General features: G+C 48.6%; 1 protein-coding gene across 1 annotated transcript in view; it reads left to right on the plus strand.

The window, feature by feature from the left end:
• Positions 1-12,500, plus strand: part of clasp2 (cytoplasmic linker associated protein 2) — a gene marked incomplete at its 5' end in the record, with an annotated part of 82,752 nt that overhangs the window by 13,942 nt on the left and 56,310 nt on the right. The window contains 2 exons of the mRNA XM_080525322.1: positions 1,167-1,264; positions 7,565-7,635. Of these exons, the coding sequence (XP_080381448.1) occupies positions 1,167-1,264; positions 7,565-7,635 (169 nt within the window). The remainder of the gene's footprint in view (positions 1-1,166; positions 1,265-7,564; positions 7,636-12,500) is intronic.

Below are 12,500 nucleotides of genomic sequence, written 5' to 3' on the forward strand. Positions count from 1 at the left end.
CCTCTGGCCCTCAGCCCCCCTCAGACCCTCCCCCCCCGCGACTCCCTCTTCCTCTGGCCCTCAGACCCCCCTCAGACCCTCCCCCCCGGCGACTCCCTCTTCCTCTGGCCCTCAGACCCCCCCCCCGCGACTCCCTCTGGCCCTCAGCCCCCCCCCCAGATCCCCTCAGACCCCCCCCCTTCCCCAGACCCCCTGTAGTGGAGCAGCTCTGTTCCAGGCAGCTGGCCTCATCATGTCGTCAACAGCAGAAGAGCTGCAGGCTTGTAAACACGGCTGACTTTCATTTAGCTGAACTATGTTGGACTTTAGTTTTTGTTACTTTTTGTTCTGCTCATCTGGAGTCGTTTTATTCAGGCTAATAGGACTTTACTGACCAGCATCCCATTATATATATACTAACCTAAAACTGACCCTAACCAAACCCTTAACCCTAACCCTTGACCCTAACCAAGCCCTTAACCCTATCTTCTGACCCTAACCAAACCCTTAACCCTAACCCTCTGACCCTAACCCTCTGACCCTAACCAAATCCTTAACCCTAACCCTTGACCCTAACCAAACCCTTGACCCTAACCAAACCCTTAACCCTAACCCTCTGAGCCTAACCCTAACCAAACCCTTAACCCTAACCACATCTTTCACCCTAACCACATGTTAACCATTTCAGTAATTCAACATCACCATGCTGGTCAGTCGTGTCCCCTCAGGGTGGCTGTTAACACTTTGTTTTATATGTCACACACTTTTCATCGTTGTGTTGTTGTGTCGTGTGTGTGTGTGTGTGTGTGTGTGTGTGTGTGTGTGTGTGTGTGTGTGTGTTTACTTTGATGTGTTGTGAAAAGTGTGTTGTGATTCTGTGTGAAATGCAGCAGAAGCTCCTGTATGTACTGCTGCTACTGTCCCTACTGCACGTGGAGTCTTTACACTACAACAGATGATATTATTACACATGACTACTTTACACTACCCAGACTATTGTTCATGTCCTAATCTATTACTATTGTTTTACCTACATTTATATGATGCAATTTCGTTAAACTAGGCTGTGTTGTAGTTGAGAATTGCAATTCCTGTCTGTCTGAGTCTGTCTGGGTCTGTCTGGTCGCTGACTCACTGGGGTGAAATGCTGATGTTCCTATTATGGGATGTTGTGTGTCTGGCTGCAGGTACGGGAGGCTGCCATAGCAACCCTGGTGGATGTGTACCGGCACGTGGGAGAGAAGGTCCGTCTAGACCTGAGCAAGAGAGGCCTGCCTGCCGCACGGTGAGTGTGTGTGTGTGTGTGTGTGTGTGTGTTATCTGTCTCTGTGCGTGTGTGTGTGTGTGTCGAATTGCGATTATTTGGACAGATATTGCGATTGTGATTTAATTTGCGATAAAAATAAATAAAAATAGCACACAAAAAAAAGGAAGTTTTTGTAAAGTGTGGCCATATCTCCGGCTAGGAAGGTCGTATCAACGTGCCGTTTGTTTGTACGTCTTCAGGGGACTTAGAGGCTCCCTCCTCTAGCACCCCCACAGCCCGAGCTACGAGTGAAAGAACTAAACTTACATTGGGTTGCTTTAAAGTTGGGTTGCTTTCAAATCAAGCTTCAGATTAAAACATGTGATGGAGCATTACTAACCTGACTCAGGTGGTTTGTTTCACACAACCATCTAGGAAAGCTTCATTGGAAGCTGTTTGGAAAAGGGCAGGTACTTTCAAAAAATACTTGGCAGGTGATTGGATGAATCTGTCTATCACCTATTTTCAGAGAGCATTACCACATGATACCATCAAACTATTAACTGCTCTAATTCTAATGCAAGGATGAGAACTTAAAAGATATGAATTGGGACAACATATTTATTTATGGGTTTTTTAAACAGCAACACCATTTTTTACAATTCCAATATCAAAATAAAATAGGACCTTTCTACAAACAAGGTTATTCAATTATGGCTCAGGAGCAGCATCTAAATATTGCACATACTGCAATCAAGTTAAATAAAGTGATAATAAAAATGTCCAGTAAAAAATAATAGGTCCTTTCTGTATAGATAGATAGATAAATAGATAAAGCAGGAAAAGTATACCGTTTGCTGGCAACTCTTCAACTCGTCGTAATGTATGAAGTGCACGGCTCGACCGCAGATCGGTTGTTAGTACTTTTATCCAGCGTTTGGATTAGTTTTTTAAACCCTTTGTTGCTCACAGTGTTAATAAACACCATGTCTTTAGCGAGGTAATGCTTGATGGAATTGGTTATTTCACGGTGCCTTCGTGAGCCCTTTTCATACGGTGTAACAGCCGCAAACGACTCTGAAACACTAGTTTGCTTAACGTTAGACCGGGCTACGGGACTTTCACTTTCACTCTCCGTTTTTTTTTTTTTTTTAATTTGTTTTTCAGATTTTATCCCCTTTTCACCCAATTTGGTAGCCAATTTAACCCAACTTAGCATCCAATTATCCCCTGCCTATTGCGAAGGATCCGCCGCACGACCCCGTGGTCGGCAGTCCCAGAGGAGGCCGCCAGGCAGACTAGGCTGACTGGCTCCTCGAGCCCAGTACCGTTACTCCGACACCAGACGGGGGCGGTGTTGCGCGACGGATCCTAGTCCAGAACTACTCCTATACCCCCCTCGGAAGCGGTTCCCGTGTGCCTCGGCCATATCTGGATCTGGCGAGCCGGGATACGAACCCCGGCCCCGGTGGGCAGCATGCACTAGCGGCCAGTGCTTAGACCGCTACACCACCGCGGGGCCATCACTCTCCGTTTCTGACCGTACACTCGTCATAGAGCTGCCTGTGGTACTTTTTCAAGTGCTGATACAGGTTTGTGGTGTTGCCTCTGGATGTAGCGACTGTTCCACGACAGGTCGTGCACAACACCTGTTTTTGTTGCACATCAGTCGTCCTAAACCCGAAATACTTACAACAGAAGTGCTGCTTTTCTTCGGGACTAAATCGTCCAACGTTGCTTCTGGTTCTGCTGAAGCCATTTATCCACCATGAATGTTGCTAGCTACCGAAACGTGGGCGTTTCACGTGCGATGTTGTTGTTGTGCGTGTGCGTTCATTGACGTTGACGTTCATTGACGTTGACGTTCATTGACGTTGACGTTCATTGACGTTGAATCCGACGCGCTGTATGACGTATCCCAAATCGCAGGCAAATCGCAGGCTTTGCGATTAGCTAATCGCATCATTTCAAATGAATGTGTGTGAGTTGAGAGAGCCTTTCAAACTCTGAGACAAGGAAATGCTGGTGCTGCTTGGTTCTATTGATAGCAGCTGTGCTTGGCTGGCTTTTGCTGATGTTGCTGTGTGTGTGTGTGTGTGTGTGTGTGTGTGTGTGTGTGTGTGTGTGTGTGTGTGTGTGTGTGTGTGTGTGTGAGAGAGAGAGAGAGAGTCCCGTGGTGTTGGTCTCTCTCTGTCCCAGGCCATACCATGCTCCACTCTGCCCCTCACACACACACACACACACACACACACACACACAAACGCTCTTTATGTACCGGACAAAAGAGAGAGAGAGAGAGTGTGTTACGGTTACACAAGAGAGTGTGTGTGTGTGTGTGTGTGTTACGGGTCGTCTGTGAAGAGGTCCATTCAGTGGCCGCCGCCTGCTCTGGTCGCCGTGGTTACATGGCTGAGAAGTCCAGCTGATGTGTTGATGATTCTGAGCACACACCACTCTCTTTCTCTCCCTCACTCTCCCCCTCCCCCTCCCTCTCTCCCTCCCTCTCTCTCTCCCCCTCTCTCTCCCTCTCACCCTCTCCCCCCCCTTTCTCCATCTCTCTCCCTCTCTCTCTCTTTCCCCCTCTCTCTCTCCCCCTCCCCCTCCCTCTCTCTCTCCCCCTCTCTCTCCCTCTCACCCTGTCCCCCCCCTTTCTCCCCCTCTCTCTCTCTCTCTCCCCCTCTCCCTCTCTCCCCTTCTCTCTGTCTCTCCCTCCCTCTCTCTCTATATGAGTCAACACTGAGCTGTTTGAGTCTCATGTTTGTGACTGCTAGGGCCTGTCTGTCATATGCTTTGCAGATTGAGGCGGATTCTAATGCAAACAGACACTGTGTGTGTGTTCGCGTGTGCGTGCGTGTGTGTGCGTGCGTGTGTGTGTCTCCATGGTGTTGCTGTTTCCGTCTCCTGCAGGAATGCGACGTTGCAGCCAGCGGCCTGATGACCAGATCACATATCAGTTCTCTAGACCTGAGATCAGATAACACAGGGAGGGAGGGAGGAGGAGGAGGAGGGGGAGGGAGGGAGGAGGAGGGGGAGGGAGGGAGGAGGGGGAGGGAGGAGGAGGAGGGAGGAGGGGGAGGGAGGGAGGAGGAGGGGGAGGGAGGGAGGAGGGGGAGGGAGGAGGAGGAGGAGGGAGGAGGAGGAGGGGGAGGGAGGGAGGGAGGAGGAGGGGGAGGGAGGGAGGAGGAGGAGGGGGAGGGAGGGAGGAGGGAGAGAGAGGGTGTGCAAGGAAGGAGGGGGAGGAAGAGAGCAAGAGCATGATTATGACAGACACGGACAGACACAGACACACAGACAGACAGACAGACAGAGGGAGGGGAGGTGGGGGATGTGAGAGTCTCCAGCTGTGCAGATGTATTGAGGGTTATATAAGTCTCCTGTCTGTACTGGAGCCATGGAGGGGAGGAGGGAGGGATGGAGGGATGGAGTGGAGGAGGAATGGATGAGAAGCGCGATGCTGAAGGAGGGGAGGGAGAGAGAGAGAGAGAGAGAGAGAGAGAGAGAGAGAGAGAGAGAGAAAACAGGAGGAAGAAAGAGAGAGAGGGGGGGGGGGGGGAGGGGCAGGTTTCTCTTTCTCTGTGCTGACAGGACTTCGGTTTGGCCCAGCCCCCCCTGAAGTGTGTGTGTGTCAGGGAGGTTATGTAAAGGGGAACAGAATATCCACGCTGTCATGCACACTGCCCTGCTCCTCAGTCTCGCTCCAGACGACACACACACACAGTCCAGGTCTCAGATTTAACCCTTCCTTGCCCTGTGTGAGGTGCCTCAAGGGGTGTGTTTGTGTGTTGGTGGGTGGTGCCCTGACGCGTGCCCCGTAATTGTGCATTCCACCCCTGCTGTCTCTCTCTCTCTCTCTCTCTCACCCTCCTTCTCTCTTCCCTGAGCCCTCCCTCCCCCCCTCCCTCACTCCCTCCCTCCCTCTCTGAGCCTCTGCACCATGTTAGATACAAAGAGCCGTTGGACTCCAGCGTGTCACGAGCACAGGAGCTAACGCTACACTACATAGCCACAAGCTAGCCATATTAATCAGCCCCCTATGGAAATGAGGGCGCTGCTATGCTAATGGTGGGACGACCGCTAAGCTAATTCGGAGGCGAAAACCTGGACGGGAATGCTAATGTAGGCTAATGAAAACAGGGGAGAGAGAGAGAGAGCAGTGTGGAAATGCTGCGCAGCTGAGGAGCCTGTCGCTACGCTAATCGTCAGTAATCAGGAGAGCTAAGCTGAGACTGAAGACGGTGTGTATGCACACACACACACACACACACACAGAGACAGAGAGAGACACACACACACACGCACACACACACACACAGAAATGATGTAGCTGGGAGACATGAGTGTCCTATTCCGTGACATTTAAGGACAGCGTGTGTGCGTGTTCGTGTTCGATGGTGTGTTATGCCGTCACGGATTCTACAGAGAGAGAGTGTGTGTGTGTGTGTGTGTGTGTATTTGTGTGTGTGTGTGTGTGTGTGTAGCCTAGCAGGCTTTGTTTAGCGTCTTGCTCTGTCATGTTATTCATGCTGTTCTGAGAGCAGCCAGGGTCAGACGTGATACTGTAGAGACTCATACCTCACTGCTGATCTGCTGTTAGATACTCATACCTCCCTGATCTCCTCATACCAGCATGCTAGACACACCCGCTGGCTGGCTGGCTGGCTGGCTGGCTGGTTGGCTGGTTGGCTGGTTGGCTGGCTGGCTGGTTGGCTGACTGACTGACTGATTAGCTGATTGACTGGCTGATTAGTTGACTGACTGACTGATTGATTGGCCGATTGGCTGACTGACTCTGAGTCTGATAGGCTGGCAGGCTGTCTTTCTGGCTGACTGTTGTTTCCCTACAGCACATAGTGTGTAGTCAGTGTCCTTTAGGTTCCAGATGTATGTATGTGTGTGTGTGTGTGTGTGTGTGTGTGTGTGGTGGGTGTGTAGTACGCACGGTGATACTAGTGAGAGTGCAGATGTGTGTACAGTATGTGTGGGATACAATTCAGAGGCATTAAGCCCCTTTTCCACTATCGGGCCAGCCCGGGCTGGCCTGCTTCTTTGGCGCTTTTCCATTTGTCGGCCCGGGTCGGTTCGGCTCGCTTCTTTAGCTCCCCTTCGATACCAGGGTCTAAATTTAGACCCGGAACCTTTTTGCCAGGCTGCGTGTGACGTGTGACGCTGCACACCGTTGATTGGTCAATGGAAATCGTCATCCCATATTCATAGATTTCTTCGCTAACCGCCATCTTGAAATACCACATTCGCTCTTGGAAAATGTCACTACAGTTTCTGTAATAGCTTATTAATAAAGATTCGAAAAATTATGCTGACCATCGTATTATCTTAGTTTAATGTCATTTCAATGCATCATAGAACTTTTATTTACAACAAGCATAACACAAAAATCGCTATTATGCACCGTCTTTGCCCGTGAATGACACCGGCTGTGGAGGTGGAGAGACAATTTCTACCAGGGAATTCGCTCCGCGCTGTGTCATAGACCGTGATAACAGTGTTGTATCGACACCATTCAAATGGTTTAGGATTCCCTGTCCTCTCTCCTATCCGGACACGTTTGAATTGTTATCCTAACCCATGGTAAACCGAAGTTATTAACCCGCAAAGGGTGCCTCCGTTTACCGTCCTTGCCCGTGAATAACACCGGAGGTGTTACAAACACAATACTCCTTTGCTAACTTCACCATCGGTGTCAACCGTGATAACAGTGTCGTATCGACACCATTCAAATGGTTTCAGATACCCTGTCCTCTCCCCTATCCGGACACGTTTAAATTGTTATCCTAACCCACGGTAAACCGAAGTTATTAACCCGCAAAGGGCACCGTGTTTGTCCGTGAATAACACGGCACACAATGATACTACAGTTCATAAAGCAGACAAGTGAAGGCAGTGGTTTTAAGGGTTAAAAAAACATTACTTTATTATGTGTACATAGCTTCCTCTTTCTCTTTCTCTCCCCAAAAAAATCACGGTTAGTAATATACCACATGCCGAGGAAAAAGTATACGATAGCTTCAAGTTCCTCCATGTCGCTATTGTTGTGGCTGTGTTGTCTCGTGAAAATATACGTCACCACCATGGCGCGCTTTTATGACGCGTAACTCCGCCTACTATCTCCTACTCCTCCTACTAGTTCCTGGTCTGTTGTGTATAGTGGAAAACCAGAACTGTTCAAAAGCGGGCCGAAGCGACCCGACCCGAAGCGGGCCGGGCCGAAGCGGGCCGCTGATGGAAAAGCGCCATTAGTGATTATGCGTGCTGATATGCAAGCGTGTGTGTGTGTGTGTGTGTGTGCGTATGCGTATGCTAATCTCTCGTCTCTCTCCCCAGGCTACAGACCATATTCGGGCGGTTTGATGAAGCCCTGAATTCTGGGAACATGGCGCTCAGCCCCAGTCACGGTCAGTACTCTCGCTGATTTATTTTTCACCTTTTTGCTTTTCATCCCTTTTTACCTTTTTGTCCCTGTGCACGCCCTGTAGTGTCACAGGGGTTCTCCTCTGGTCTGGTAGTTCTCCATCTGTCTGTCCCTTGGTTGTGTTTGACAAGAGCAGTAATCTCCTGGTCTCGCACTCGCACTCGCACTCGCACTCACACACACACACACACACACACACACACACATACACACACTCCTGCAGGGCCCAGGTATGTGCTGTGTTTTAGCTGCATGGCTCCACTAAAGCAGATCAGCACCTGAACTGACCTGATTCAACTGAACTGACCTGATTCAACTGAACTGACCTGGTTCAACTGAACTGACCTGATTCAACTGAACTGACCTGATTCAATTGAACTGACCTGGTTCAACTGAACTGACCTGGTTCAACTGAACTGACCTGGTTCAACTGAACTGACCTGGTTCAACTGAACTGACCTGGTTCAACTGAACTGACCTGATTCACCTGATTCAACTGAACTGACCTGATTCACCTGATTCAACTGAACTGACCTGATTCACCTGATTCAACTGAACTGACCTGATTCAACTGAACTGACCTGATTCACCTGATTCAACTGAACTGACCTGATTCAACTGAACTGACCTGATTCACCTGATTCAACTGAACTGACCTGGTTCAACTGAACTGACCTGATTCAACTGAACTGACCTGATTCAACTGAACTCAACTGATTCAACTGAACTCAACTGATTCAACTGAACTGACCTGATTCAACTGAACTGACCTGATTCAACTGAACTGACCTTCCACGGCAGAATCAGGTGTATTAGAGCTGAAAGCCTTCTCTCTGTGTGTGTGTGTGTGTGTGTGTGTGTGTGTGTGTGTGTGTGTGAGGCCATCGGGTCTGTCAGAGGGTCCAATAGGATTAGTGATGTAAGCCCTCCTGAATGTCCGACTGCAGACATGTGTGGTGTGTGTTGTAGTGTTGGTATACCTGTGCTGTAGTTGATGTCTGATGTGTGTGTGTTCTGTAGCCGTAATGTAGTGTTTTTGGTTTGGGTTCGAACACTCTAGTGTGTAGTTGTATTTTAGTGTTATAAAGATCTAGTGTGTAGTTGTATTGTAGTGTTGTAAAGCTCTAGCGTGTAGTTGTATTGTAGTGTTGTAAAGCTCTAGTGTGTAGTTGTATTGTAGTGTTGTAAAGCTCTAGTGTGTAGTTGTATTGTAGTGTTGTAAAGCTCTAGTGTAGTTGTAGTGTTGTAAAGCTCTAGTGTGTAGTTGTATTGTAGTGTTGTAAAGCTCTAGTGTAGTTGTAGTGTTGTAAAGCTCTAGTGTGTAGTTGTATTGTAGTGTTGTAAAGCTCTAGTGTAGTTGTAGTGTTGTAAAGCTCTAGTGTGTAGTTGTAGTGTTATAAAGCTCTAGTGTGTAGCTTGGCTGCTGTTGTCTCAGGTTAGCAGTAGCTCCCACAGTGGTGGTGTGTGAGTGTTTGTGTTGACTCCTTAGACAGAGAGAACCCGGGGGGGGGGGGCTGAGGCGAGTGGGTGGGGGGGGCTGAGGCGAGGGGGGGTGGGGTGGGCTGAGGCGAGGGGGAGGGCTGTTGCCATGATACCGTCTCTGGTGGCAGCAGGGGGCGGTTGGCTTTAACCCCCGCACGACCAATGTTCAGATCAGATGCTTAGCACTGCCGGCAGCCAAATGCACACACCACACCACAACACACACACACACACACACACACACACACACACACACATACACACATACACACATACACACATACAGAGAGGAGCCAAGAGATGATCGAGAGAAACAGAATGTAAACACACACACACACACACACACGTACCGGCAATCTTCGGTACGGGTCTTTCGGTCTGGTTCGTGTGTGAACTGAACGAATGCAGCGTCGTGTCGTACTGCACGTTCAGAAGTAATCTCAGGTGGTGCGTTCGTAAATTTGCTCTGAGAGCGCCGGAGCGCACACTGGGTTCAACGTCATAGAGCAAGTCATTTGATTGGACTAGACGAGGCATTCCATGAGCCCTGATCAGATTTCCAGAGCGTATTTACGAACGCACCCTCAGCCAGTACGCATGCGCGTACACACAGAGAGAGAGTCAGTAGTTTTTCACCTGCCGTTATGGCGAACGCAGTTCAACTAGAGCTTGAAGTTCCTCCAGCATCCCCTCAGTCTCCTGTTTGGGAACATTACGGCTTCTCAGTTTCCTACAATGACGATGGACAGAGACAGGTGGATCAGACCAAAGCTGTATGCCGGCATTGTTCACCTACGATCAGGTATGCAGCACCTGGCAACACGTCAAACTCGCTCATGCATTTGAGACGGCGTCACCCGATGTGAACATCACAGGTACAAGAAAAAACACAGTGAAATGCAAACCCAGCTCCCCATGGTGTTGAAGCAGCCTCTCGCTAACAATCCAGACCGGGCCAAAGCAATAACAAACGCCCTATTATGTTTATTATGTTTTATTTATTTGAGAGAATATTGATTTACGGGTTGCAGCAGTATTGACAGACTTTATTTTGTTTTGGGATAATTTTTACCCTGCTGTACCGAAAACGTACCGAACCGTGACTTAAAAACCTAGGTATGTACACACACACACACACTTTCGCTCAGGGTGGTATGTGTGTTCTGCTTGTCCCTGCACTGTGTACCTGAGGGGACAGCAGAAGGTCAGTGAGTGACATCATCAGAATGGGGCGTGCGTGCGTGTGTCAGGGTTTCCGTTAACCGGTAATTACCGGTCTTTGTCCGATAAAATCTGTTGAAGTCCGACATATTTAAACCTCTTCGGTCATATTGTCCGGTGAAAATAACCGCTAAACCCAATAGCCCATTCGGCGGTAACCCGCCCCATCTGGCAACCCTGTCTCTCAACGGCGCGAGTACTGTAGTTTAGTCAGTTACCGTAATTTAGTTTGATCTAGTCTAAATAAAACCACTGCAGTGACCGGAGTCAAGGTTATTGTTCTGCGTGTTTTGGATGTGCTAGAGCACAGTGAATGACCACCGAGGGCCGTGAGATGCGGCTAGTAAAGGACGCTAGCGGCCATCTCAACCCCGTTCATTGATTGAGCCTGCCGTGCCCGTTCCAGCCCTGAGTCGGGAGAAGTACTACGGGAGTAGTGCGCTACTATCGACAACCTGGGCTACTGGTACCATTAGATTAGGATTGATTAGATTAGGTTGACAATACCACACTACATTTGATTTTAGGGATATCAATATATATTGGTGTATGTTTTATCTTTATGTATTAAATGTTATAATTGTTTCACATTTGAGACCTGTCTTCCCCCACTCAGTTATTCAGTCGGTGTCCATCATTTTAGTCTATCTATAGTGTTAGAGTTTAATTTGTGCCACTAAGGTGAAATAGTCCACGGGTGTGTATCCCCCCCGATACATCCTCCCCATTCTCATACTCCCGAGTCCGAGAAAGTATGATTTGACAGGCAGCTAGACTTAATGCCTTCCCAATCAGCGAGACGTGGTTATAGAAATTACGTTGTTTTATTGATAAAAAGGGTACAACTGGAAAGAGAATATAAAAAACTTACATTACTGTCGTGAAACTATTTAACACACCAGTTAACGTAATGTCCGTTCATTGATCGATCGATGCAGTCCGTTCAAATAGCCATCAAAAGCTAAACTAGGCATACTTAAAATAATTACCAATTACATACTCAAATCTCATTAATGCAATTGAAATAAACATCTTAAAGTAGCCTACAGTCGTAATTCAAAGTAGCAAAGCTGACTAGGCTGCCCAGTGTGGCGCGCGTGCAGCCCTGGACATATTATGCCATAGTAGCGCATGCGAATCATGAAAGCCTATATTATTATATAGTTCGCGATCTAATCGTATCGGATGAGAAATGGACATTAAATGGCGTATATAGGCTACACAACAGCTAATCACCGCGACAAACACCTATTATATTCTAATATGATGACCGGAATTTTTCCCGTTTGTCCGACAAATTGAAATCTTCCCGGACACGTTGACCGGCACCAAATTTTTCTAACGGATACCCTGGCGTGTGTGTGTGTGCGTGCGTGTGTGTGTACACGTGCGTGTGTGTGGAACTGGAGAAACCTGAGTCTGTTTTGTCCCCAAACACTCATAATCATACCTACAGCTTGACCTTTAGGGACAGCACACACACCCTCAGCCAAACAATATATTCTTACACAATCACACACACACACACACTGGGGGGCTTTTATTCTGTGTTATTTGACGCAGCTGTTGCTTGAAGAGGAAGGAGAGAGAGAGAGAGACAGGGAGGGGAAAGAGAGGGACAGAGGGAGGGGAAAGAGGGATTGAGAGGGAGAGAGGAGGGGGGGGGGCGCTGCAGTAGCAGGGTCACAGAGCCGTGCCTGTCACTGCCCGTCCCTGATCCAGTGTGACAGAGAGAGGGAGAGAACGAGGGAAAGAAAGAGTGAAGGAAGGAGAGCTGAGTGGATAGAGGGAGTGAGAAGGCAAGAGGAGACTTTCTACCCACACACACGGTTACTATGGCGGTCGGGGATGATGATGACGATGGTGAGTGTGTGTGTGTGTGTGTGTATGGTCAGTGTATCTGTGTACCAGGAACACAAGAATCTCAGCATATGGCTTTCGAGGGAATTCAGCTTAAGGGGTTCGTGAATCGAAGTGTCGGTGAAGTATGTGTGTGTGTCTGTGTGTGTGTGTGTGTCTGTGTCTGTGTCTGTGTCTGTGTCTGTGTGTGTGTGTGTGTGTGTGTGTGTGTGTCTTTGTGTGTGTGTGTGTCTGTGTGTGTCTGTGTTTGTGAGAGAGAGTGTGAATGTGAGTCACAGTGCTGTG

This window comes from Nansenia antarctica, assembly GCF_963989245.1.
Source record: "Nansenia antarctica genome assembly, chromosome: 3".
NCBI lineage: Eukaryota > Metazoa > Chordata > Actinopteri > Argentiniformes > Microstomatidae > Nansenia > Nansenia antarctica.